The sequence below is a fragment of the Jaculus jaculus genome, chromosome 10 (assembly GCF_020740685.1).
Source record: "Jaculus jaculus isolate mJacJac1 chromosome 10, mJacJac1.mat.Y.cur, whole genome shotgun sequence".
NCBI lineage: Eukaryota > Metazoa > Chordata > Mammalia > Rodentia > Dipodidae > Jaculus > Jaculus jaculus.
Window position 1 is genome coordinate 25,248,177 of NC_059111.1, and position 27,426 is coordinate 25,275,602.

At 41.1% G+C, this 27,426-nt stretch overlaps 1 protein-coding gene across 2 annotated transcripts in view; it reads right to left on the reverse strand.

Moving 5' to 3' along the window:
* The window catches only part of Ireb2 (iron responsive element binding protein 2), a 68,292-nt gene that overhangs the window by 28,876 nt on the left and 11,990 nt on the right, over positions 1-27,426 (reverse strand). The window contains exons 3-8 of one of the 2 annotated variants that reach the window (XM_045160334.1): positions 14,055-14,220; positions 10,766-10,903; positions 9,225-9,467; positions 4,907-4,976; positions 3,286-3,469; positions 1,503-1,642 (exon numbers count right to left, since the gene is read on the reverse strand). In XM_045160334.1, coding sequence (XP_045016269.1) covers positions 1,503-1,642; positions 3,286-3,469; positions 4,907-4,976; positions 9,225-9,467; positions 10,766-10,903; positions 14,055-14,220 — 941 coding nt within the window. The remainder of the gene's footprint in view (positions 1-1,502; positions 1,643-3,285; positions 3,470-4,906; positions 4,977-9,224; positions 9,468-10,765; positions 10,904-14,054; positions 14,221-27,426) is intronic. The other variant, XM_045160335.1, reaches the window with a different exon arrangement.

Here is a 27,426-nt window from a genome sequence, read left to right on the forward strand (position 1 = left end):
TACACTTATACACCTAGCAACCATTTTTCTTTCATGGCAGCACATAAAACGACGACTTCTGACCACTGGTGGCATGTTATAGTTCATAAAATATAAATAAACTGATGAAGCCAGGCGTGGTGGCGCACGCCTTTAATCCCAGCACTTGGGAAGCAGAGGTAGGAGGGTTGCATTGAATTCAAGGTCACCCTGAGATTACATAGTGAAGTGGCCCACATAGTGAATTGCAGATCAGTCTGGGTTAGAGCAAAACCCTACCTTGAAAAATAACAACAAAAAACCCCAAACAAACTGATGAGACTACAAAATGGAATAGTTATAAGCTAGTACAAAAATTCTTCAAATTGAGCTGGGCTTGATGACACATGCCTTTAATCCCAGCACTTGCGAGGCAGAGGTAGAAGGATCTTGGAGAGTTCAAGGCCACCCTGAGCTAGAATGAGATCCTACCTCAAAAAACAAAACAAAAAAATCTTCAAATTATAATTAATAATTTTCTAAACTTTTTGTTTTATGTTTATTTATTTATTTGAAGGTGACAGACAGAGAAAGAGGCAGAGTGAGAGAGAATGGGCACGCCAGGGCCTCCAGCCACTGCAAACGAACTCCAGACGCTTGTGCCTCATGTGCATCTGGCTAACGTGGGTCCTGGGGAATCGAGCCTCGAACCAGGGTCATTAGGTTTCATAGGCAAGCACTTAACCGCTAAGCCATCTCTCCAGCCCTGGCCCAAATAATTACAGCACCATTAGTTATAGGCAAATTCCATTTTAGCAGGATTTAGCATATGGTTTCAAACTGAATTTCTTCAAATATCATTCTTAGTAAATACCATGTAGCTAAAACAACTCTTCATTTTTGATCATTTCTAGACTGTAAAATGGCTTCTGCCTGGCATGGAAGAGTAACCAGAGTAAAACAACTCTCAATACTGAATACTGTTAAGCGCTAACACTTAAAGGTCTCCAGGATCACTCCAAACCTGTACAAATGTAAAGGAGCAAACCTTGAACCAAGGTAGCGTCTTATATTTGGATTTAATTTAATTTAATTTAATTTATTATTATTATTTTGGTTCTTCAAGGTAGGGTCTTGCTCTAACCAAGGCTGACCTGGAATTCACTATGGAGTCTTAGGCTGGCCTTGAACTTGGCTGCCCGAGTCAGAATACTTGGTCCATCACTTACCATTTGGCCCTATGACCCTTTGGTAAGTGATTAGGACTGAAGTATATTGGTTTTCTTCTCAGAATTAAAATAACTATACCAGTACCATGTGTTGGCATTTATCAAGTGAACAATGATAACCTTTGCACTTAGTAGTGCAAATCAAATAATATGTTTGTTGCTTTTACTGTGGTAACAACCATATGATGTAGCTAATAATGTAAGATTTAAGGCTAAGGGGAATGAACCAAAATCCCTCCTCTTGTGGGGCCCACCCCTCCACCTATATAAAAATGATGCCAAGTAAGTCATATAGCTGCTACGGCATTAACTTACCTTTGTAATGCCAAGAACAATATCTATGGATGTAACAAAAGGATTGGATGAACCAGTTAACTCACACCCAACCACCTCTGGTAAAGTAAGAGAAACTGGTAGACCAAGCATAACAGCTTCTGTTTCAATGCCTCCAACTCCTAGTAATAAGGATAGGGAGATTAGCAAAGAAATCATGAAGACAAATTAGCTCTGTAACATTTAAATCTTTAGGAGTTTCATAGCCTTAACATTCAGTACTTTTCAAAGAGCTGCTATATCACTGTTACTGTGGACCTTGAACCACATCTTTTTAAAACAGTGACTTCATTCGCATGATTGAAAAAAAGCTGTTATTTTTACCCTTATATTAAATTTAATAAACATTTAGTATCTGTGTTATGCATTGCACCAAGATTGAGGACAGATATAAATACAGCCCAATCTATGCCAACCTTAGTCTAATGAAGCTAATGAAAATGAAAAAAATAAATCAATAATTAAAATATTCTGTTTATTTTAAAAAAAGTTAACAGCTAGAGAGAGACAGCTCAGCAGTTATGGTGCTTGCCTGCAAAGCCTAACAACCCGAGTTTGATTCCCCAGTACCCAAATAAGTCAGACACACAATGTGGGGCATGCTTCGAGAGTCTGTCTGCAAGTTGCTAGAGGCCTGGTGTGCCCAATCTCTCTCTCTGACTCTCTATTTAGCTTTGCTTGCAAATAAAATAATTAAAAAAAAAGTTTAGTACTCTTAATGAGAAGAATTAAGGCTTTTGGAAAATAATGTTCTAATCTTGAAAAAGGAGTTAACAGCAGCCATATTTCAGCAAAATAAATGCATCATATCAAAGATGGTGTGGATGACTGGCCAAAAAGGCACCAGGACACAAAAGGCTTTAAAAAAATAACCTTGGGGGCTGGAGAGATGGCTTAGTGGTTAAGCGCTTGCCTGTGAAGCCTGAGGACCCTGGTTCGAGGTTCTATTCCCCAGGATCCACGTTAGCCAGATGCACAAGGGGGTGCATGCTTCTGGAGTTCGTTTGCAGTGGCTGGAGGCCCTGGCGCACCCATTCTCTCTCTCTCTCTGTCACTCTCAAATAAATAAATAAAAATGAACAAAAAAGAGACTGTTATTAAAAAATGACCTTGGGCTAGAGAGATGGCTCAGCAGTTAAGGCACTTGCCTGCAAAGCCTAAGGACCCAGGTTCGATTCTCCAGTACTCACATAAGGTGGCACATGCATTTGTGGTTCATCTGTAGTCTCTGGAACAGCCATCCATCCAGCCATGTATGTATGTATGTATCTCTCTCTCAAATAAATATATTTTTTAAAATGACCTTATGGAATTATATAGGCAGCAGAAGGTGCTGATGGTCTTTTAAGAGAGTAACATTCACAGGCTTCACCACCCTTATCAGTACAATAACTTCACAAATGGTGGTGCTGCCAAATGTAGCAGCACACACCTTTAATTCCAGCACCCGGGAGGCAGAGAACTGCCATGAGTTCGAGGTCAGCCTGTGCTAGAGCGAGACCCTACCTCAAAAAAAAAAAAAAACAAAAAAAAAAACGGTTCAGACAACTGGTGGTGCTGGGCTAGCAGCGTGTAAGTTTCTCATAAATCCTCTACTACCTAATCCATGAACTCATGTTTTCTCTGCTGCTGCTATGATGAAACAACAACAAGAAAAACAACAGAACCTCTAAGAGGTCTTGACTAGCAATTTGTTTTCTTATGACAGTCTTAACATTCCCTCCTAAAAAGAAGCCAAATATGGTTTATTTCATCATTTACTTACCCCATCCAAGAATCCCCAAACCATTCACCATGGTTATATGGGAGTCTGTGCCAACTACGCTGTCTGGGAAAAGGAGGTCCTTTTCTTCAACAACTACTCTTGACAAATACTCTAAGTTTACTTGATGAGCCATTCCAGTTCCAGGAGGGATGACAGCCACATTCTTAAATACCCTTGAACTCCACTGTATTGTGTTTAGAATTAAGAAACAAAAGTGTTAATAGTATATTATGTGAGTTTTACTCTAAATCAAGGTACAAATAAATACCGATACAATATGTTAGCTAATATTCAAAACGACCAATTCAAAGTTTACAATGCATACTAAAAAAGTACATGCATGCTGAACCTACACATTTATTTCTGCAGGTTACTGCAGTTAAGCAGGTGTGATGGCACATTCCTATAATTCTAGAATTTGGGAAGGATAGGCAGGACAATCAGGAGTTCAATGCTAGACTTAGCGATACAGCAAGTTCTGGGCCAGCAAGAGCTACAAAAAACTGGTTTAAAAAATATAGAAGCCAGGAGTGGTGGTGCATGCTCTGTAGGCAGAGGTAGGAGGATTACCCTGAGTTTGAGGCCACCCTGAGACTACATAGTGAATTCCAGGTCAGCATGGGCCAGAGCGAGACCCTACCTTGAAAAACCAAAACCAAACAACAACAACAACAAAAAGGTAAAATTAAATAAAATGTTCAAACAGGACTGGAGAGATGGCTCAGCGGTTAAGGTGCTTGCCTGCAAAACCTAATGACAGGGGTTTGGTTCCCAGTGCCCATGTAAAGTCAGATGTACAAAGTGGTGTATTCATTTAGAAGTGCTGGCATGCTTATTCTCTCTCTTCTATAGATCTCTGCTTTCAAATAAATAAAAATATTTTTTAAATGTTCAAACAGGTTAGGCATGGTGGCACATGATAACCATGAGTTCGAGGCCACCCTGAGACTACATAGTAAATTCCAGGTCAGCCTGGCTAGAGCAAGACCCTACCTTGAAAAATAGAAAAACCTAGCCTGGCGTGGTGGCCCACATCTTTAATCCCAGCACTCAGGAGACAGGGGAAGGAGGATTGTCGTGAGTTCTAGTTCGAGGCCACCCTGAAAGTACATTGTGAATTCCAGGTCAGCCTGGGCTAGAGTAAGATCCTACCTCAAACAAACAAAAAATAAAATAAAATAAAAATTGTTCAAACAGGGCTGGGGAGATGGCTTAGTGGTTAAGGTGTTTGCCTGCAAAGCCTAAGGACTTAGGTTTAATACCCCAGGACACATGTAAGCCAGATGTACAAGGTGGTGCATGAATCTGGATTATGTTTGCAGTGATGCATCCATTCTACCTGCCTCTTTCTCCCTGTCCAATAAATACATAATTTTTAAAAAATTGTTCAAACAGTCTAGATAAATGAACATGGCTATCCAAAGCTAGGTTGAAATATACCCACTGTTCTCACCCTTCAATATATGAGAAATCTAAGAGGATTTGGAATCTTAATGTATTGGGAGGAACAAAAGAGTTCTAAAAGCTTCTAGAAAATTTTTGATAAAGTCTAGGTATAAAAATTATAGCTATCAATATTTTATAAATATCAAAATAAAAAATCTCCTCAAATTATTTTTACCTTGAAAAACTGAAGTCTCTCTCGATTTCTGCCAAATTCTACTTCTTGATTTTTTAACACTGTTTCAGGTCTAAAAGGAAGAAAAGCTGGCATTAAAAAAAGGTATTATAAAGAAGACCTACCTTACCTTGTTTCTTGTTAAGTTTTTGTACTTATGCATATAAACAAACATTTAAATATCCTTGGTAGAATTTGCTAGATTTCTTAGAATTATTTTCTTTCCAACAAGGAAGTTCCTTCTGCTTTATGTAACATAATAGACAGGTACAAAATACTCATTATTTCAGAAGGCCATGTCTGTACCAGTGTTCAAAACCTGTACTTAAAACTCTGTTGTGAGAGACTTGGCTAAGAGACCTTAATAAAAATAAAATAGTAAGCGCCATTGCATTTCCACTGTAAGGAAACAGGACAGTAATAGATTACTCAGCAATGAGCATGCACATTCTCACCTACTTGGCTCGTGGGCCAGTGGAGGTAGATAGGGAATGATGATCACTACCAGGATCTGGACATCATTTCAAACCTGCTATTCCCCACCCAAAATAAGACTCTATATTATTCTGTAGTATACATGAATTACAAGTACAGTTTACATTATCTAAACTGAGACAGGGCTGGAGGGATGGTTTAGCAGTTAAGGCACTTGCCTGCAAAGCAAAAGGATCCACGTTCAATTCCCCAGGACCCACAAAAGCCAGATGCACAAGGTGGCACATACATCTCATCTACAGTGGCTGGAGGACCTGGTATGCCCATTCTCTCATTCTATCTGCCTCTTTCTCTCTCTCCCTCTCTCAAATAAATAAAATTATTTTTAAACTAAGAGACAAGAACAATTTACATCTAAGCAGTAAACATAGTATCATTTTTTAGGAAACTATAAAAATCTAAACATCTAATGGCTGTTTTTTAAAAAAATATTCCAAGCTGGGCATGGTGGCACACCTATTTAATCCCAGCATTTAGGAGGCAGAGGTAGGAGAATCGCTGTGAGTTTGAGGCCACCCTGAGACTGAACAGTGAGTTCTGGGTCAGCCTGGACCAGAGTGAGAACCTACCTCAAAAAGCAAAACAAAAAAAATTATTCTAGGGCTTAAGAGTTGGCTCAGTAGTTAAGGTACCTGCCTACAAATCCAGGTCAATTCCTTAGTACCCATATAAGCCAGATGGATGCTCAAGGTGGTATATCCATCTGGAGTTGTTTATACCAGCTAGAAGTCCTGGTGTGCCCATTCTCTATCTGACACCCCCCCCCAAAATAAATCAATAAGTAAATAAATAAATATTTTAAGAAATTATTCCAAACTGCTTTAAGGTGTTCACTTCAACAATCAGCTAGTAACTGCTGACTACAGTATCAATATAACTTAAATTATGCATTCCCTCTAAGGTCCAGATAATTATAGCTTTCAACTACTTGTATAAAGCAAGGATTACTTGAATAGTTAATGGCTGAGTGAGTGTCACAGCCACAGCACATGCTGCAGGATCTCAAGACCTCACAGAACACAGCTCTCCGTTAGTCACTAGCCAAGCAGTTCTCCTTTCCCCAGCACTCAGGGCTACAAAATGCCTTACAAACACTGACTAGCTTGGAACCTGACTGTAAATTAGAAAAGCTCTCTTGTTTTTTTATAACTTATTATTAATACTTCACTGACACATTAAAATCACGAGTTACTATTTTCACCCAGCTGGGAAGTGTGTTATTTTGAAATTTAGAATAAAAACTGAACAGAAGTGTTATATCAGGTTAACTTTTTAGAAATAAAAGTATTCCAATAAGCACTTCACATTCTGCAGTTAAAAAAGGCAACTTAAGATTGGTGATATGGCTCAGCAGTTAAGGCACTTGCCTGCAAGGCCTAATCACCGGAGTTTCCCTCCCCAGTGCCCACATAAAGCAGATGCGCAAGCTTGTTTGCAGCAGCTAGAGGCACTGGAGCACCCTCTCTCTCTTTCTCTCCCCACCCCCTTTCAAGTAATAAGATATAAAACCTTTTTAATAAAACAACTTAAGAAACATCTGTAAGTTGAAATCATCATCTTCCTTGTTAGTAGGTATCTCTGTACTAAAGGTGTTACTCCCTGAAGTCAATATTACCCTAATCACCAGTAAGCAGGAACATGGAATGATTGAATCAAATTGTCATAATTTCATGGCAAAAGACTCAGATTATATTTAATCCTTAGAAATGAAGACGATATGACATCAATATAATCTAGGTTTAATAAAAATATTACACCAAAGCCAGGAGTGGTGGTGCACGCCTTTAATCCCAGCACTCGGGAGGCAGAGGTAGGAGGATCACCTTGAGTTTGAGGCCACCCTGTGACTACATGGTGAATTCCAGGTCAGCCTGAGCTAGAGTGATTCCCTACCTCAAAAAAACCCAAAAAATAAATAAATAAAATATTGAAGCAAGATTTTAGAACTGCATAGGACTGATTTAACGTAGGGGTAAAGAAATTAATGTATTATTTTGTATTTATCATACATATGTGTATTTTGTTAGCTACTCTAAATCTTCAATCTGTTAATGTTTTTTAAACCAAAAATACTGTTTTCTAAATTAAAAAAAAAAAAATAGGGCCATGTGTGGTGATGCACGCCTTTAATCTCAGCACTGGGGAGGCAGAGGTAGAAGGATCACCGTGAGTTCAAGGCCACCCTGTGACTACAAGGTGAATTCCAGGTCAGCCTGGACTAGAGTGAAACCCTACCTCAAAAAAAAAAAAGAACAGAACAGAACTCTTAAAAGTAAGAGTAAAGAGGACAGCCTGGCCTATGGTAAAACCCTACCTCAAAAAAAAACCCAAAAACAAGTAAATTAAAAAAAAAGTAAGAGTAAAACTTCACATCAGGTAAGAATTTATAAGCTAGGCACAATAGTATAGTTTTAATCTGAATACCTGGAAGAATAAAGATTCCAAGTCCAGCCTGGGCTATGCACTGAAATACTACTTCCAAAAAAAGAAAAGACGTAAGCCATAGGACTCCTTTTCTTATTTTTAAAAAATTACCTGTTAGAAAACCTAATTAAATCCTAAGAACAGCACTCTTTTCTAGACATGTTTACTGTTTCTAAGGTACTAAGGAGGAAAAAATTTTATCAAAAAAAGTTCATTAGGGGCTGAAAAGATGGCTTAGTGATTAAGGCACTTGCCTGCAAAGGCAAAGGATCCAGGTTCAACTACCCAGGACCTATGTAAGCCAGATGCACAAGGTGGCATATGCATCCGGAGTTCATTTGTGGTGGCTGGATGCCCTGGATCTTCCATTCTCTTTCTCTTTACTAGCCTCTTTCCCTTTCTCTCTCTCAAATAAGTATTTTTAAAAGTTTATTTTCTTTAAAATTTATATTGTAGCACAACATAAATATATTCGTGGGGGGGGGGGGCGGTTCAAGGTAGGGTTTCACTGTAGCCCAAACTGACCTGGAATTCACTACGTAGTCTCAGGCTGGCCTCAAACTCACAATGATCCTTCCACCTCTGCCTCCCAAGTGCTGGGATTAAAGGCATGAGCTTTAAACGCCCAGCTTTAAACATACTTTTAATAGAGTTTTTAGTGCAAAATGAAAAAAAATAAGAAAAACCTCTTAAGAGTTGGGGGCAGAGCTAAATACAGATGTCACTAATGAGCATACCAGTGCTATAAACTTAATAAAATGCAAAGTTCAATGAAAAACAAGACTCCTGTCAGGCATGTTGGTACACACCTGGAATCTGAACACTGAGGAGGCTGAGGTAGGAGGATCACTGGAGATGTTCAAGGTCTACTTGGGCTACCGCAGCAAGACCTTGTCACAAAGAGTCCACTTTCTATCTATGCCAGTCACAAGAGTAAAATACAGGCTGGCTGGAGCTCAGTGGGAGAGGGAGAGGACTTACTAGTATGAGCATGCACAAGGCCAGGATTCAATCTCCAGCACTGCAAAAACCCCAGATTTTTGAAAAATGCTTTAAAAAAACACAGATAAAGTTTAATAAGAAAGTTTTCTATGATTTATATGGAACAGAATTAGAGAATGGTAGACTTGTTTTAATTAACGTTACTTCATTTAGTACTGAAATACATATAAAAATGTAAGCCAGGTGTGGCAGCTCATCCCTGAAATAACAGCACTCAGGAGGCTGAGACAGGAAGACGGCAGTATCTGAAGGCCACTTAAGCCTTCATACTGAGTTCCTGGTCAGCCTGGGCTAGAGAATGAGACCCCATCTCCAAAGCAAACAAAAAAGCAATATAGCATAAAAGTTGTCAAGACAGGAATCAATGAGAGCAAGTGATTCTTCTCAAGTGGAAAATAACCTCGGAACAGAAACAATTGCATACTCAGGCACTGGTTGCAAATGAAAAGGACACAGGATGGGTGTATTCTCAATCTGTGAAGAAAATGTTCCTGAGTTTCGGCTTATTTCTCCCGAATCACACGATCCTCGGCAGGCTGTCTGGCCTCTGCAGGGAAGCTTCTTCGGCTGCACCTTAAGTGGAGAGAGCTTTCCTGCTTTCTGTAGGTCACCGCCTCCAGGATTTGGTGCATTCTGTATTGCACTATTATCCCAAAAAGAAAACATAAAAGAAAGATATATATAAGAAAAGTAAAACTTCAAAAAATCCCCCACAAATTAACAACTCTATCTAGCTGCAAACTACTAGTTGTAAATGAACAGTGTCTACAATACACATTTAACTAAAATGTCAAATGCAAATATCCTATTATTTAAAAAAAAAAAAAAAAAAACCAGAAGTAAGAAGATGGACATGGTGGTGACTCAGTTCTTGGGAGACTGAAGCAGCAGGACTGCCCTGAACTCAAAGCTGGCCTTGGAGACCTAGACTCAAAGCCAGGCAGGGTGGTGCACACCTTTAATCCTAGTATTTGGGAGGTAGACATAGGAGGATCACCATGAATTCAAGGCTTCCCTGAGACTACATAGTGAATTCCAGGACAGATTAGACTAGAGCCAGACTCTATCTTGAAAAACCAAAATAAAAATAAATAAATAAATCTGGGTCTGGAGAGATGGCTCAGCAGTTAAGGTGCTGCCTGCAAAGCCTAAGGACCCATGTTCAACTCTCCAGATCCCATGCTAGCCAGACATACAAAGGTGAGGCAAGCGCAAGGTTGCACATAGACACTAGGTGGCGTAAGCATATGGCATTTGATTGCAGTGGCTCTGGGGCACCAATTCTATCTCTCGCTCTCTCTCTAAAATAAAATAAAGCAAAAATCTGAAACTAACATCAGTGGAAGGAAAACAGACCTCTAGTAAACTCACTATTTTCAATAACCAATTATAGACAAAGCTTTATTCTCTCTGAAAGGTAAAAAAGATCTCAAAAAAAAAAAAAAAAAAGGTAACAAAGATGGATGAGGTGAGGCACATTTGGAATCCCACTACTCTGAAGACAGAGGTTGGAGGATTATAGCAAGTTCAAGGATAGCTAGGGCTATCCTATTTCAAAAAGCTGAGTGTGGTAGTGCACACCTTTAATCCCAGCACGTGGGAGGCAGAGGTGGGAGGATCACTGTGAGTTTGAGGCCACCCCGAGACTACATAGTGAATTCCAGGTTAGCATGAACTAGAGTAAGACCCTACCTTGAAAATCAAAACAGAAAGAAAGAAAGGGAAAGAAAATAAAATTTAGCTCAGATATTTATCTAAAAAAACAAGTTAACAGGGCTATATGCTTTAAATTTAAAATGAGTATAGAATATTTTCTCCATTTTTTCCTTTAATGTATTACCTAACTGTAAGTACAGGATGCTTTACTATGGCACAAATGATCTCTACTCCCTTTCCTTTATACTAATACTTCCAAAATATCTGTTGCATGTTGTAAAGTACCATTTACTGAAGTCAATTTGTAAAGAATGGTCAACTGTGAGATCTGTGGGGCAGGCAGGATGGACTTTCTTAGGATCACCTCCAAGAGTTTTCACTGCCTCCCTCATAGCAGCAAGATCCACCATTGCTGGTATTCCACTGAAAAATAAAGAACAACCAAATTACTTATACGGTTTTATTTCAAAAACTATGCCTTTTTAGTTTTTGTTCATTCTTTCCTTCTTTTCTTTTCCGTTCTTTCTTTCATTTGAGACAGAGGGGGGGAGATAGACAGAGAGAATGGGCACGCCAGGGCCTCCAGCCACTGCAAAGGAACTCCAGATGCATGTGCCACCTTATGCCATCTGGCTTACATGGGACCTGGAAAATGGAACCTGGGTCCTTAGGCTTCATAGTCATGTGACATAACCACTAAGCCATCTCGCTGGCCTGAGTTTTTGTTCATTTTTAATAATGTACTTAAGACCCAAAGTTAGATGTACCCTGGTTTAATGAGAATATAGATTATCTGAGGATTTGAACAGAGCAGCTGTGCCAAAAATAACAGTAGAAATAATTTTTTGGAGACACAAATGAACAAGAGAATGCCTGTGGAATTCTTTTCTCTTCCTCCTTTTTCCCTAGGTCCAGGCCCTTTCCCCTCCAGTACCTTCTTGTTATCTTAAAGCTATTCACTATAGTTTTACCACTTTACATTGACCTGTCATGTATATACAGCTAACTAGGTAACAAGCATACGCCAAATGGTTTCAATGTGCTCAACATCCACATTTGTTACTAGGCCAAATATAACACAGTTCTACCTCTCAAAGAAAATAAAAGGATGATTACTGAATAGTATCATTAACATAAGAGCATACACAGGGTACAACACCGTCAGGGGCACATAAACCAGACTTGGGTGGGTGGGTGAAGTGAACATTCTGGCTAACTCCTAGTATCATTTAAATTTTAGCAACATTAGCATTTAACAATAGCTCCCAGGCAGTGAGCCACCTCCATTGCCCCCCACCTCGCCTTCTCCTGCAACCACCTTCTGCAGGCCGTTTCCGAATCCTATCGTATCACTATCCAGAACCTCCACTCTTTCAACCTTTGCTGATGCAAGTAAGGGTGATGACCTGCTTCCTGCTGGCACTAAAGATTATATCCATGTAAGAATTCAATAGAGGGGGCTGGAGAGATGGCTTAGCAGTTAAGCGCTTGCCTGTGAAGCCTAAGGACCCCGGTTTGAGGCTCAGTTCCCCAGGTCCCACGTTAGCCAGATGCACAAGGGGGTACACGCGTCTGGAGTTCGTTTGCAGAGGCTGGAAGCCCTGGCGCGCCCATTCTCTCTCTCTCCCTCTATCTGTCTTTCTCTCTATATCTGTCGCTCTCAAATAAATAAATAATTAAAAAAAAAAAAAAGAATTCAATAGAGGAACGGTAGGAGGACTCTGACTACTGTCCAAGGGATGGCTGATGATTACAATAAAAAGAAACTAGCAAAGGTATTCAAGAAGAAATTTGCCTGCAATGCTACTGTAATTGGGCATCCAGAATATGAAGAAGTAATTCAGCTACAGCGAGACCAGTGTGCCAGTTCCTAATAGAGAGTAGACTGGCTAAGGATGACCAGCTGAAGGTTCATGGGCCGTAAGTGCTTGTGGTTCTCTGAAGAATAAATGAGGATTTCCTTGTAATGAGTAGAATGTCCCTTCTGTCTCTTGTCACAAGTTTGAAAACCTCACAGCTTGTATAATACAACCATTTGGGGTCCGCTTTTAACTTGGATTAGTGTAACTTCAGGCAATAAACTGAAAAGAAAAAACATTTAATAATAAGTAATCCTTGGACACCAAGACTACACAGGGTTTTTTTTTTTAATTTTTATTTATTTATTTGAGAGCAACAGACACAGAGAGAAGGACAGATAGAAGGAGAGAGAGAGAATGGGCGCACCAGGGCTTCCAGCCTCTGCAAACGAACTCCAGACGCGTGCGCCCCCTTGTGCATCCCTTGTGCATCTGGCTAACGTGGGACCTGGGGAACCGAGCCTGGGACCTGGGGAACCGAGCCTCGAACCGGGGTCCTTAGGCTTCACAAGCAAGCGCTTAACCGCTAAGCCATCTCTCCAGCCCCTACACAGGGTTTTTTAGGCTAATTGAAGACTGTGGATTTTACTCTAAGTGTGTCAGAAGCCAAGGCGGACTGTTATGACCTAGTTAACATTTTTAACCAAATCACAGTATCTGCTCTGTGAAGAACAGACTACAAAGCTGGGCGTGGTGGCCTTTAATCCCAGCATTCAGGAGGCATAGGTAGGAGGATCACCATGAGTTCAAGGCCACACTGAGACTCAGAGTGAATTCCAGGTCTGCCTGACTAGAGCAAGACCCTACCTTGAAAAAGAAAGAAAGAATAGACTGTACAGTACAAGTGTGGGAGCAGGACACCAGGTAAGAGATGACTACACTTATGGTACAGTTAAGAGAAAATGGAGCAGGAACAGAATGACAGTAAGAGAAATGGTAAGAAATATGCTTGAACAGAAAGGTAGCACTAATAGAATTTGCTCAGTCTGGTGATTGGTATTAAAGAAAGAGAATAATGGCTATTCCTTGACTTTTTATTTTTTATTTATTTATTTTGGCTTTTCAAGGTAGGGTTTCACTCTAGCTCAAACTGACCTGGAATTCACTATGTAGTGTCAGGGTGGACTCAAACTCATGACAAACTTCCTACCTCTGCCTCCCAAGTGCTGGCATGCACCACCATGCCCGGCAACTTCTTTTTATTTTAATTAATTTGTTTATTTTAGACAGAGAGAGAGAGAATGGGTGTGTCAGGGCCTCCAGCCACTGCAAATGAACTCTAGATGTGTGTGCCCTCTTGTGCAGCTGGCTAATATGGGTCCTGGGGAATTGAACCTGGATTCTTTGGCTTTGCAGGCAAATGCCTTAACCACTAAGCCATCCCTCTAGCCCCTGGTGACTTTTTAAAATCTAAACAAATGATGGTCTGCAGTAGGTGATGTTTATTATGACAGAGAAGACTTAGAAAGAATGGGTAATGTATGGTGGGCAAACCAGAAGTCACGTTTTGGATATATGGATATATATGCAGAAATCTAGTAGCTATGCACATGACAAGTAGGTAGCTAAAGAGCAGCAGTTTTTTGGATAAATGCCATAAGAATCAGGAGCCTAATTTTCATCGAATTTTATCTCTTTAGAGAGGGGAACTTTAAAAGTCCATCATGGAATGTAAATTTTTTAAAGGGGACATTATGAAAGAAACCATCACTCACGTAAAATCTTGAAGAAGAACACGGGCAGGGAAAAAGGGCACTTCAACATTGCTTTGTTTGGTTTTCCAATCTAAAATGTTCATAACATCTTCCTTTTTCATTAAAAAGCCATCACAATTTCGTACAGCAGCTTCCAACAGGACCCGTATTGAGTAAGGCAGAACATCTGATTCAAGAGAAAATATTACTGTTAACAAGAGAGTACTCGTATCTACATATGTAAAACTTTCAACAGCAGAAACATAAGATAAAGATATACTGCTTTCTCTATTTATAAAACGTTTAAGCCTGATAAACATCCCTGTGCCCAAAGCATGAAAAAGCAGAAATGAAACTTTCCAATAAGAGCTGCAATGAAGCCAGTAGTGGTGGTTCATGCCTATAATCCAAGCACTTTGAAGGTGGAGGCAGGAGGATCAAAGAGAGTTCTAGGTCAAGCCTGGGCTATAGTGAACCCCTAGCTCAAACATACAAACAAGCAGAACAACAGGGATGGCTTAGGGGTTAAGGTGCCTGCCTGCAAAGCCTAAGGACACATTTCATCCCCCAGATCCCACGTGAACCAGACACACAAGGTCGCATCTGTGCACAAGGTGGCATACACATCTGGAATTTGAGTGCAATGGCTGGAGGCCCTGGCGCAACAATTCTCTCATAAAACAAACAAACGACCAATGGAAACAATTAGTACTCCACACTCTTCTGACCATATTTCTCTTTAGCAGAATATACAATAAGGACAAAAAGACCACAAAGAAAACAAATTACACTGTTTTTTGCCCTACTGATTTGAAACTGCTGTGTATATAATGAGAAGAAAGTAAAGTACTCATATTACTATGGTAGAAAACCAAGATTTTTAAGAGTAATGATAAAAAATTAGAATGAGTAAGTTATACATAAAAAGTTTTTAAATTTAGATTTGAGTTAGTATGAATGCATGGTTTAGTTTTCTTTTTCTAAAATATTTTCCTAAGTCAGGCGTGATGGCACACGCCTTTAATCCTGGCACTCGGGAGGCGGAGGTAGGAGGATTGCCCTGAGTTCAAGGGCACCCTGAAACTACATAGTGAATTCCAGGTCTGCCTGGTCCAGAGTGAGACCCTACCTTGAACCCCCCCCCCCACAAAAAAAATTCAAGTATTTTCCTAACTCTGTACATAGAAGATGACTATAGCAAAAAAAATAATTTTTTGGGGGGGGGGGCGTGGTGGTACATGCCTTTAATCCTATCCAGCACTTAGGAGGCCACGGTAGGATTGCTGTGAGTTTAAGCCCAGCCTAAGACTACATAGTAAACTCCAGGTAAGCTTGGGTTAGAGTGAGACCTTACATTGGAAAAACCAAAAACACAGTGGTGATTAACCCTCTAATACCTTTACCCTATGGTTTCTAAAAACTATTTCATTTTTGTATGTCACTGGGGATACAACCCAGGGCTATATTATCTGTATTAGGCAAGTATTCTACCGACTGAGCTACCTACCTCTAGGTCTTCAGAAGGATATGTACACAATGAACCTGGGACATCGTTTATAGGTTTGTTTGTTTTTTTTTTTGAGACAATGTAGTCTAAGCTGTCTTGGAACTTGATACACAGCCAAGGTTGATGAACTTGAACTTCTGTTCTTTCTGCTATTACCTCCTGAAGTGCTGAGATTACAGGGTATTTGCCACCATATCCAGTTTTATGAAGTGCTGGGAATCAAACCCAGGACTCTGTACATATACTCTACCAACTGAACTACATGATTAGCCCTAAGACCAGAGTATTCTGTGTGAAAGACCCAAGTATCAAAGAATAACAGAGATACTAGTGGGGCAATTTAAGCATCCAAGTGAATGATAACTAATTCACCAAACCTTCACATATATAAATAGGGCTTCATTGATTACCAACGCAAGTTGCTAGGGAATCAACTCAGTACTTGGAAAACTGACAAAGGAGGCAAAGAAGCCAATCATCAGTCTTGCCTTTCCCAATTTCAAGTAACCAATAGTCAGGACAAAGTTCTTTATTAGGTTTAAAATCTAGAAAGGGCAGTACAGTATACAGCACCTAATGAAGTAACAGATCTAGATAACCATCATAAGTGAGAGCTAACATTAGGCTGTGTGTGATTAGGGAGAACTAAGAGGCATCTTACAAAGATATGTGTTGCTGGGGCTGAGAGGTGGCTCCCTGGTTATGGCACTTGCCTGCAGTGACCAGAGTTCAATTCCCCAGGACCCACATAAAGCCAGATACACAAAGTGGCGCATGCATGTGGAGTTCATATGCAGTGGTTAGAGGCCCTGGTGTGCCCATATCCTCCCTCCCAACACTCCCTTTTTTCGCTCCCTTCCTCCCTCCCCTCACTATCTATATAGCTCTCTTGTAAATAAAATATTTGAAAAAAAGTTTAAAAAATGCGTTGCCCATAAACAAACTCAAATCTAATCAAACCTCTAACTTCAATTCTCAGTTAGTAAGAAATATAGATGAGAGAAGAACAGTAAAATGAAACAGCAAAGAAGCAATCTGCTAGATGAAGAGTGTGGTCCAGCGGCCGGGCAGACGGCTGTTAATAAAGTGCTTGCTTTGGAAGCATGAGCACCTGAGACTAGTTCCCATTACCCATGTAAAACGGCAGGTGTACAGCTTATAATCCTAGAGCTAGGGAGGCAGTGACAGAGGATCCCTAAGGCTCGCTGGCCAGCCAATGTAATCAAATTGGGGGAGGGGAGTAGGGGATGGCCAATGAAGAGTCCCTGTCACAAAAAGATGAATGGTATTCCTCAGGAACAGCACCCACATGGCACATATAATTTTAAAAAGTGTGGTACATTCTATAAGAAAAAATCAGCTAGTTAAAGGGGCGTGTTTGCAAAGACTGATGGTCTGGGTTTCATTCCCGAGTATTCATGTAAAAGCAGATGCAAAAGGTAGCGTATGTATCTGGAGTTTGTATGTACTGGCAAGAGACCCTAGCAAATAGTCCATATTCCTACTCCTACAAATAAAGGGGAAAAAAAGCAACTGAATTGGGTTTAGTAGTGCACACCAGCAATCCCAGCTCAGGAGGATTTTGTTAGATAGGAGGAAATGCTGTGGAAAAGAAAGTGAGAGGACTATTTTAGACTAAGAGACTTCAGAGCAGTAACACCCAAATGCTGTGGACTCTATGTGGTACTGTCTGGACAACCAAATGTAGCACCAGACTTCTGAAACAACCAAAGAAACTTACTGGCTATGTTTAGATTACATTAAAGAATTACTCAATTTATTAGACATAGTAATGGCACTATGATTTTTACATTCTTTTTATATATCTCATATGCATACTGAAGAATGTTTACAGGCTAATAAAATAGTATAGGGCTGGAGAGATGGTTTAGTGGTTAGAACCCACGCAAGCCAGATGCACATGGTGGTGCATGTGTCTGAAGTTCGTTTGCAGTGGCTAGAGGTCCTGACGTTGCCATCCCCCCCCCCATAAATAAACAAATAATTTTAAAGAAAATAGTGTAGTTGGGCATGTTGGTGCACGTTTTGAATCTCAGAACTTGGTGCTAGAACCAGAATGTCTCTATCTTTGGATTCTGAGTGCCATTTCATTTTAACTCTGTTTCCCAAGAGTGGCCCAATCACCCCTCTCCCCATTATCACTTTCCTGGGGTGAGCCAGACCACCAATTCCACTATCACTTCCTTGAAGTTGCCCAAGCCTTGAGGGAAGATGGACCACCCAGCCACCAAAGAATTCCAATGACCTCCCATCAGCCCATAAGTATGCCCTAGTCTGTAAGGAAAGGAAGGGGCTTCTGGCATGCCTGGTCAAAGCCTCTGGTTTCCTAAATAAAGCCTGTCTGCTGTTAAGCAGTCTGTTTTCTTATTTCATTTCTCACTTTTTCTAACACTTGGGAGGCAGAGGTAGGAGGATCGATATGAGTTTGAGACCACCCTGAGACTATATAGTCAATTCCAGGTTAGCCTAGGGTAGAGAAAGACCCTACCTCAAAAAACCCAAAGAGAAGAGTGGAGCAGAACAAAACAAAGAAAAGGATGGTGGTTATTATACTAGTCTCTCCTTCCTCCCCCTGCCCCCATTAACAAAATAACTATTGCTAGATTTGGTGGTGCACACGTGTAATCTCCAACACTTGAGAATCACAGAGGCAGAAGGATTACGAGTTCAAGGACTACCTTGGCCTATATAGCAAGACCCTGTCTCAGCCCCTTCTTCCCCCAAAGCATCAGATTTGTTTTTTCTATATGTTCCAGTTCTAAGGAAACAAACCATACATGGTAAATGTTTAATAAAGTTAGAACCTTTTGGGAGATTCAGATCATAAATAAATATTTGTAAATAGTGGCAGGTGCTATGAGAAATGAGTAGGATTCAGTAAGAAAAGAACTTTTAAGAAAATGTTAACAGTAAAATACTTTATCTTAAAGCCGTTTTAGGTTCATAGCAAAACTGAAAGAAGAGAATACCCCCACTACCAACATTTCCCACCACAGTTGCACAGCTGATGAATATGCATGGATACATCATAATCACCCAAGGTCCATAGTTTATGTAAGGGTTCATGCCTTAGTTTTTGTTTTGTTTTTCGAGGTAGCATTTCACTCTAGCCCAGGTTGACCTGGAATTCACTCTCTATTCTCAGGGTGGCCTCAAACGCATGGTGATCCTCCTACCTTTGCCTCCCAAGTGCTAGGATTACAGGCAAGCACCACCATACCTGGCTTTCATGGCTTAGTTTGATCTCCCTACTTTTACACTTGAAAATGTTCATGCACATAAAGATTCACAAGGTTGTATTAAAGAGGAAAAGGACATCAAAAACACAAAATGCAAAGCCTGTATTTTCTATTTACTACATCATAACCTTTGGGAAATGACTAAGTTGATGCATTTTCTCATTTGAAATAGGACTACCAAAACAAACGAACTTCCAGCTCCCCAAGATGTAAAGACTATTTTTCTTATTCTCATTTATCTAACAAATGTCAGACATTCAGTTGTCTGCTTAATGAGGAACATGTCTCCCAAACCAAAGGGAATTAGGAGGGTTATTTAATAAAATATTTGGACATACTAGGAAGGAAGATATTGTCACAGAAGTCAATACACAAGATTAACCTTTTCATCTGATTATCTTAGAAAAAAAATGCTAGAGATTTTTTATTATTATTGTTTAAAAATTGTTTGAAAATTGTTTAAAAATATCTATATAGGACTGGAGAAATGGCTTAGCAGTTAAGGCACTTGTTTGCAAAGCCAAAAGACCCAGGTTCGATTCCCCAGGACCCACATAAGCCAGACGTACAAGGTGGTGCATGTGTCTGCCCTTTTCTCTCAAATAAATAAAAACATCAAAAATAAAAAAATCGTTACAGAAAGCATTTTGTCAGATTTCCTGTTAAACCATGGCTAACACCAGGAACTACCTTTACTCCCCTCTGAAGCACACTAAGACAAGGGTTAAGATATTTGCGGTGCTGCCAAGAGACTCGGGGAAAAACTGAAAAATTACTTGATTATAATGGAAGGAATACAGGCCACCTGGGGAGCTTGGATATGAATTAGAAATAAGGACAGAGAAAAAATGAAAAAGGGCATCACGACTAGGGAGATGGCTCAGAGGTTAAAGGTGCTTGCTTGCAAAGTATGACAGCCCCAGTTCAATTCACAGTGCCCACAGAAAGCCAGCTGCACAAAGGAGTACTTGTGTCTGGACTCTGCAGTGACACTAGACCCTAGTATGCCCATCTTCCCTTCCTTCCCCCCTTGCTCTTGCAAATAAATATATTCTTTAAACATTTTATTTTTCTGTATTTATTTGAGAGAGAGAAATAGGCAGGGAGAGAGAGAGAGAAAGGGCGCACCAGGGCCTCCAGCTGCTGCAAAAGAACTCCAGATGCATATGCCCTCTTGTGCATCTAGCTTACGTGGGTCCTTTGGTTTTGCAGACAAGTGCCTTAACCACTAAGCCATTTCTCCAGACACACACACACACACACACACATATATATTTATTTATTTACTTATTTTAATTTATTTATTTGACAGAGAAAGGGAGAGAATGGGTTTGTCAGGGCCTCCAGCCACCTGTGCCCCCTTGTACATATGGCTAACGTGGTCCTGGGGAACCTGGGTCCTTTGGTTTTACAGGCAAATGCCTCAATCACTAAGCCATCCCTCCAGCCCACAAGTAAATATATTTTTTAAATTTTTTTTTTTTTTTTGGTTTTTCGAGGTAGGGTCTCACTCTAGCCCAGGCTGATCTGGAATTCACTATGGAGTCTCAGGGTGGCCTTGAACTCACAGCGATCCTCCTACCTCTGCCTCCCAAGTGCTGGGATTAAAGGCGTGCGCCACCACGCCCGGCAAATATTTTATTTTTATTTATTTATTTGAGAGAGAGAGAGAGAGAGATACAGAAATAGACAGGTAGACAGACAGAATGGGCGCGCCAGGGCTTCCAGCCACTGCAAACGAACTCCAGACATGTGCACCCCCTTGTGCATCTGGCTAACATGGGTCCTTGAGAATTGAGCCTTGAACCGGGGTCCTTACGCTCCACAGGCAAGCACTTAGCCACTAAGCCATCTCTCCAGCCCAGTAAATATTTTTTAAATATTAAAAAAAAAATTATTGAACTAGGTGTGGTGGTTCACGCCTTTAATCCCAGCACTCGAGAGGCAGACATAGTAGGAATGCCGTGAGTTCAAGGCCACCCTGAGACTACATAGTAGTGAATTCCAGGTCAGCCTGGGCTACAGCAAGACCCTACCTCGAAAACCAAAAAAATAAAAATAAAAACAGTAACAATGAGTAATAATTCCAAGAAAAAAATACCTCCTCAAACCCAATAGGTTTTGCCCTTTGTTTCTTTTTCATCCATCTGGTCAATTCTGATTCTGTATAGTTATTTCCTCCCAATTGAAACACTCCCTCCAGGACGGCAGAGAGCTCACTAAACATACACTCATTCATTAAGCCAACAAGGTTACAGGAGAATAAACAAATGCTGGGAGGGACAAGATTCTGTAGGAACTACCTGCCAGAGGGGAAGGGAGCTCCAGGAATGAAGCTTTAATGCACTGTCACCCATGCTGGAGTGCACTTTTTTTTGGGGGGGGGGGAGGTTCCACCACACAAGTAGCCCACACCTAATCCCAGCACTCAGGAGGCAGAGGTAGGAGGCCTGCTGTGAGTTCAAGGTCAGCCTGAGCTAGAGTGAGACACTACTTAAAAAAATTTTTTTTTTTTTAAGCAAGAGCAGCCTTTCATAGCCTGGTTCATGAGGCTGTAGGACACAGATGTGACTGGAATCAGTCTGAATGCCAAGGAAGCAGAGAAACTGAGTAATAACTAACTGACTATTCCTCGTTTCTTGAGACAAAGGCTGTTTAACCTAAGTCAGTGTGAAAAAGATCAGTTCTTGATGGAGTTGCTTCTATAAGCTACTGACATCTGGTTATCACTGGTTAAGGTCTCCATGAAAATCAGACACTGGAAGACAATAGTGGAAGGACAGACATTATGAGATCTGGACAAGGGAAAGGCCGTGTGTGATGCTCAGTTCACCAAGTCTGGAGGGTGCACAGGTCAATTTAATAGGGACCCTGTGACTAGCACAGGATGCTTTGTGGCTTTGTTAAGCTCTCCAACAGGACTTGGCTAAGGCAGAAGAGGCTCTAGTGAATCTGGATGCCTTGGACCCACATGTAACAGAGTCTGAAGTGCTGAGGCAATCAAAGAGAGATGAGAGCTGGGTGAAGAACAGAGCCTGTCCAGGTCTCTCAAAAGCAAATGTGCCAAGGGCTGAAGAGATGACTTAGCGGTCAAGCGCTTGCCTGTGAAGCCTGAGGACCCAGGTTCGAGGCTCCATTTCCCAGGCCCCACGTTAGCCAGATGCACAAGGGGGTGCATGAGTCTGGAGTTAATTTGCAGTGGCTGAAGACCCTGGTGTGCCTATTCTGTCTGTTGTTTTTTTTTAAAAAAAAAAAAAAAAAAAGCAAATGTGCCAAGATTTGTATGAAGCTAGAGTTCTTAGGGAGTAGGGAAGTCAAAGAGCCATATTTGGTGTTTGTGAGTCTTTGGAAGACTTTAAAGCCTAAGCAATAGTCTATGAGTGAAGGGAGACGATGAGACTGTTCAGAGAGCCAGCTGGAACAGGTGCACCAGGAACAGCCCCATACACCCTGCCAAGGCCAGGGTCAGGGACAAACAGCATAAGCTGGCCCCAGAAAGCTGAGATACACAGCAGCCGCGCGGCAGCACCCCAAGATGAGGAAGCAGGCTGCTGGTTCAGATAATGACTGGATTATGCAGATAAATAAGGTGCCTCTCATCCATATCATGTACCCAGCATTGCTCTTTTGAGGAAACTGATATATATAATGGGATTTTTTTCATGATTCACCATAACTTGTTAACTTTTTAGTGTTCCCTTCACTGCCAAATCTCAAAACCAACTGTCACACTTGCTTGGAGTGGATGGTAGTAGACCTTCAGAGATTCTGCCCATACTCTGTAAAAAGGTTTAATTTTATAATGCTCACCCTTGAATATCTTGAAGTTTTGGGAAATTATCTGGAAAAACAGTAAAAAAACAAAACAAAAAGACAATAGTGGAAGGACAGACATTATGAGAACTGGACAAGGGGAAACAAAACAAAACAAAACACAGCAGTCAAAGCATCTGAAGCTGGAGAGATGGCTTAGTGGTTAGGGCACTTGCCTGCGAAGCCTAAGGACCCAGGTCCAATTCCCCAGGACCCACTTAAGCCAGATACACAATGTGGCACATGCATCTGGAGTTTGCAGCGGCCAAAGGCCTCAGAGTGCCCATTCTCTCCTTCTCCTCATCCAAATAAATAAAATAGGGCTGGAGAGATGGCTTAGTGGTTAAGGCACTTGCCTGTGAAGCCTAAGGACTCACGTTCAATTCCCCAGTACCCACATAAGCCAGATGCACATGGTAGCGCATGTATCTGGAGTTTGTCTGCAGTGGCTAGAGGCCCTGGCATGCCCATTCTCTTTCTCTCCCTCCTTCTCCCCCTCCCCTACACCTCGCTCATAAATAAATATTTTTTTAAGATTTTTATTTATTTATTTGATTATTTGAGAGTGACAGAGAGAGAAAGAGGCAGATAGAGAGTGAGAGAGAATGGGTGCGCCAGGGCTTCCAGCCACTGCAAACGAACTCCAGACGCGAGCGCCCCCTTTAACTAAATATTTTTTAAAACACATTTGAAATCACCATGCAGAGTGGAAAAAGTCACACCCAAAAGTTATGGGGTTACTAAAAAACACTCCAGTGTAACTGCTATTGGCTGTATACCAGAACAAGATGGTAAGTCCCTGCTGCTGAAATCACTGCATTTAGGCTGCAGGACATGGAGAAATAAAATGGAGGCTGAGCTAGAAGCATCTTTCCTACTGGTTGGCTTCCAAGGTACCAGAAAACATTATGCTAGCTGCCGAAGGAGAAATCACACTGATATTCCTGTCAGCTGTGCACCTGTGCTCCACAATTAACATACCAGGAAAGATGTGTCCAACTAGTCTAACAGTGGCATGGCTGTTACATGTGCAATCACCTTGACTGGATTTAAGGCTTGTTCCACAGGAGGGGACACTATTTGGCACTATAAGCCAAGGCAAAGACCTGTGGCTGATCATGTCATAGACCTTATGAAGAGGCCTTGGCCATCTGCTTTTAACATTTGTGTTCATGCCTATATTACTGCTGCTGTTATGCTAGGTTGTGGAAGGAGACTTTTTCTCTTTTCTTATGGAAGCCAGTAATAGTTACTGTAGTATAAATTGGCCCAATGAGCAGCCATAAATAGAAGAAAATAAACGGACATTTCTAACACTTCCTACTCACTCAAGAACCAGGCAACATTTGAGAAGAGGGCACAGAAGAGAGTGGAAGGAAGGGATGGTGTGGTGTGTAGCTGTATGCTCTGAATGGAAACACTGCCTTCTCAGGGAAGATGGAGGCTCACTGAACTTCAGGGCCCTCCCTCAGTTTACATAAGCAATAAACATGCAGGGAGGGAGCAGACTCTGGCGCAGTTGCCTTAAGTTGGACAGGAAACAGCTTTTGTAAATCATTACCCATCCTCCTGTAAGAACCACAATAAACTCACTTATTCACCATGCTAGACTTGAGTGCAATCCTTTCTCTGGTCTGTTGTTAATGTCTTACCAGAAATAAGGAGATACCTGTTTCCATTTCTTCTGGGTGGGGGAAGGGAAACTTACACAATGCCTGGCTTTTCTGCTTTTCAGTTGGGTTATATCATGTCCCTGGCTCATAAACACTGATCTATTTTATTTTATATTCTTTATATTTTATTTTATTTTAGAGCCACAGACAAAAAAAGACAGAAGCAGATAGAGAGACAATGGGTGCACCAGGGCCTCCAGCCACTGCAAACAAACTCCAGATGCATGCGCCACCTTGTGCATCTGGCTTTCGTGGGTCCTGGGGAATCGAGCCTCAAACTGGGGTCCTTAGGCTTCACAGGCAAGCACTTAACCACTAAGCCATCTCTCCAGCTCCATTGTTCTTTTTAAAAAAATTAATTAATTTTATTGAAATATTTTTTGCACCTAACTTTACCCTTTCCAAGTGAATACTCAACATCATGAATCAGTTTTAAAACATTTTCACCAAATCAGCAGCCCCTTCATGTCCACTTTCTGTTACTCTTCATCCTTTCATCTTTAACCCCAGGAACTCACTTGTCTATTCTGTTTTTTCTGAATATTTTCTAAAGGACTGACATAATAACTTCACCTGTGTCTGTATGGCCTTTTTTTTTTTTTTTTCCCCGAGGTGGGGTTTCACTCTAACCCAGGCTGACCTAAAGTTCACTATGTAGTCTCAGGGTGGCCTTGAACTCACATAATCCTCCTACCTCTGCCTCCTGAGTGCTTGGATTAAAGGTGTGCACCAGCCATCATACCTGGCTTGTGTCTGGCTTTTTTCACTGGATATGCTTTAAAGGTCCATCTATATTGTCACATATATCTATAGTTAATTTTACCAAACTGCATTTTATTATATACCAAATTTTGTCTCCAGTTTACTCACCAAAGGGCATTAAGGTTATTTCTAATTTTCAGGTAGTACAAATAATGTTCCCTAAAATTACTTTGTTTGTACCTCTATGTGAATAAATGTTTTCATTTCTCTTGAGCAGATACCTAAGGAAAAAATATGCAAGATCATATAATAAAGTTATATTTAACTCATTTACTGATGCTAGGAATTGGAACTAGGGCCTTGCATGCTAGGTAAGAACTCTTACTACCAAGTCACATTCCCAGGCCTTTAAACTTAAAAAAAAAAAAATTATTTATTTATTAGCAGAGAGGGATGGAGGGAATGGCACATCATGGTCTCTTGCTACGACCTGCAAATAAACTCCAGCCACATGCACCACTTTGTACATCTGGCTTGATGTGGGGTAGTGGGTAATTGAACCTGGGCTGTCAGGCTTTGCAAGCAAGTGCCTATAACCACTGGACCATCTCTCCAGTCCCCAGTCCCTTAACTATTTTAAGAAACTGCCAGACTCAAGAGGATTGCTCCAAGTTTAAGGCCAGCCTGGTCTACATAGTATGCTCCAGGGTAGCTATAGCTACATAGTGAGACTCTGACGGCCTGGGTTTGATACCCACATAAAGCCAGACAGAATGACAAACTGGGCATGCCAGGGCCTCCAGCCACTGCAAAAGAACTCCATATGCATGCACCACTTCGTGCATCCAGTTGTATGTGAGTACTGCGGAATAGAACCTGGGCCGTTAGGCTTTGCAGACAAGAGCCTTGTGGTGGTTTGATTCAGGTGTCCCCCATAAACTTACGTGTTCCGAATGCTAGGTTCTCAGCTGATGGAGATTTGGAAATTAATGCCTCCTGGAGGGGGTGAATTGCTGGGAGCAGGCTTATGGGTGTTATAACTAGTTTCCCCATGCCAGTGTTTGGCACACTCTCCTGTTGATATTGTCCACCTTATGTTGGCCAGGGGGTGATGTCCACCCTCTGCTCATGCCATCATTTTCCCTGCCACCGTGGAGCTTCCCCTTGAGCTTATAAGCCGAAATAAATCTTTTTTTTTTTTTTCTCCACAAGCTGCTATTGGTTGGATGATTTCTACCAGCAAGGCAAACCTGACTGCAACAGTAAAATGGTACTGAGGAGTGGGGTTGCTGCTAAGCACCTGACTCTGTGGCTTTGGCCTTTTGGAGCTGATTTTCAGGAGGAATGTGGAAGGATTTGAAACCTTGGCCTAAGAGACACATTGCAGTGCTGTAAGAACAGCTTGATGGACTATTCTGTCAGAGTTGAAAAGCATGAATGCAGTAAGAACTGTAAGTAGAAGAATAGATTAATGGGGTGAAAAGGCCTAAGTGAGGTCAGGGGAAGAGATTGAGTAAAGGAAAGGTGGAGGGAGGGCTGATCAAAATCTAAGAGGAGGAGGGAATTACCATGGGATTTTTTTTTTATAATCATGGAAAATGTTAATAAAAATTAAAAAAAAAAATATAAGAGGATATGAATGAATCATATGGAAACCTGCTTTTTTGGACAACGGAACACTCAGGAGCCATAGATTGTTGCTAGAAAATTTTCAGTGCCAGGGATGGGATACTTTCCAGTGAGTTGTTGGCCACAGAGGTCCCGGATGCCCCCAAAACATTACAGGGCATTGCCAAGGCCCTTGGTTTTCCCCCCAGGAATAGATGGTAAGACCCTAGTGCTGAAGACTCTACATACTTAGGCTGCAAGGTCACTGAGAAATCCTGCTGGAGCTGAGCTGAAAAACTCCTTTATGTAGAACAGCTGATAGAAAGCTGGAAAAAGCTACAATGTATGCATTTCAATGGGAGAAAGAGAAATACTAGTGAAGATACTCAACAGTAGACACTGCAAGCCTTATATTTGCCCAGCCAGGCCAAATGAGCCAAAAGGTGAAATAGTGGCACATCTGTCATGGTGGAAACCAACTGCCTTCTAATTGGACTGGAGGCCTGCTCCATGGCAGGGAATATATCCTTGATGCTGAAAACTTAAAACAGGGGTAGTCATGAGCCCTAGGGGTGTAATGTCTGCTGCTGTCTGGCTAAATGTATATATTATGCTTATTAAACTGCCCAGGAAGCACTTCTCTTGATGTTCATACCCATATATTAATGCTACTGTCACTTTTGGTAGAGAATCTTCTCTTTTCAGATGGTAGTGACCTTGGGATGACTCAGAAGGCATCGTGGTGCTGGAAAGAAGTGACTGGAGTGCTCAGCACTGCAATATCTCTATCATATCTTCCAAGGCTCAGGGTCTATTGCGGAAGAGGTGGC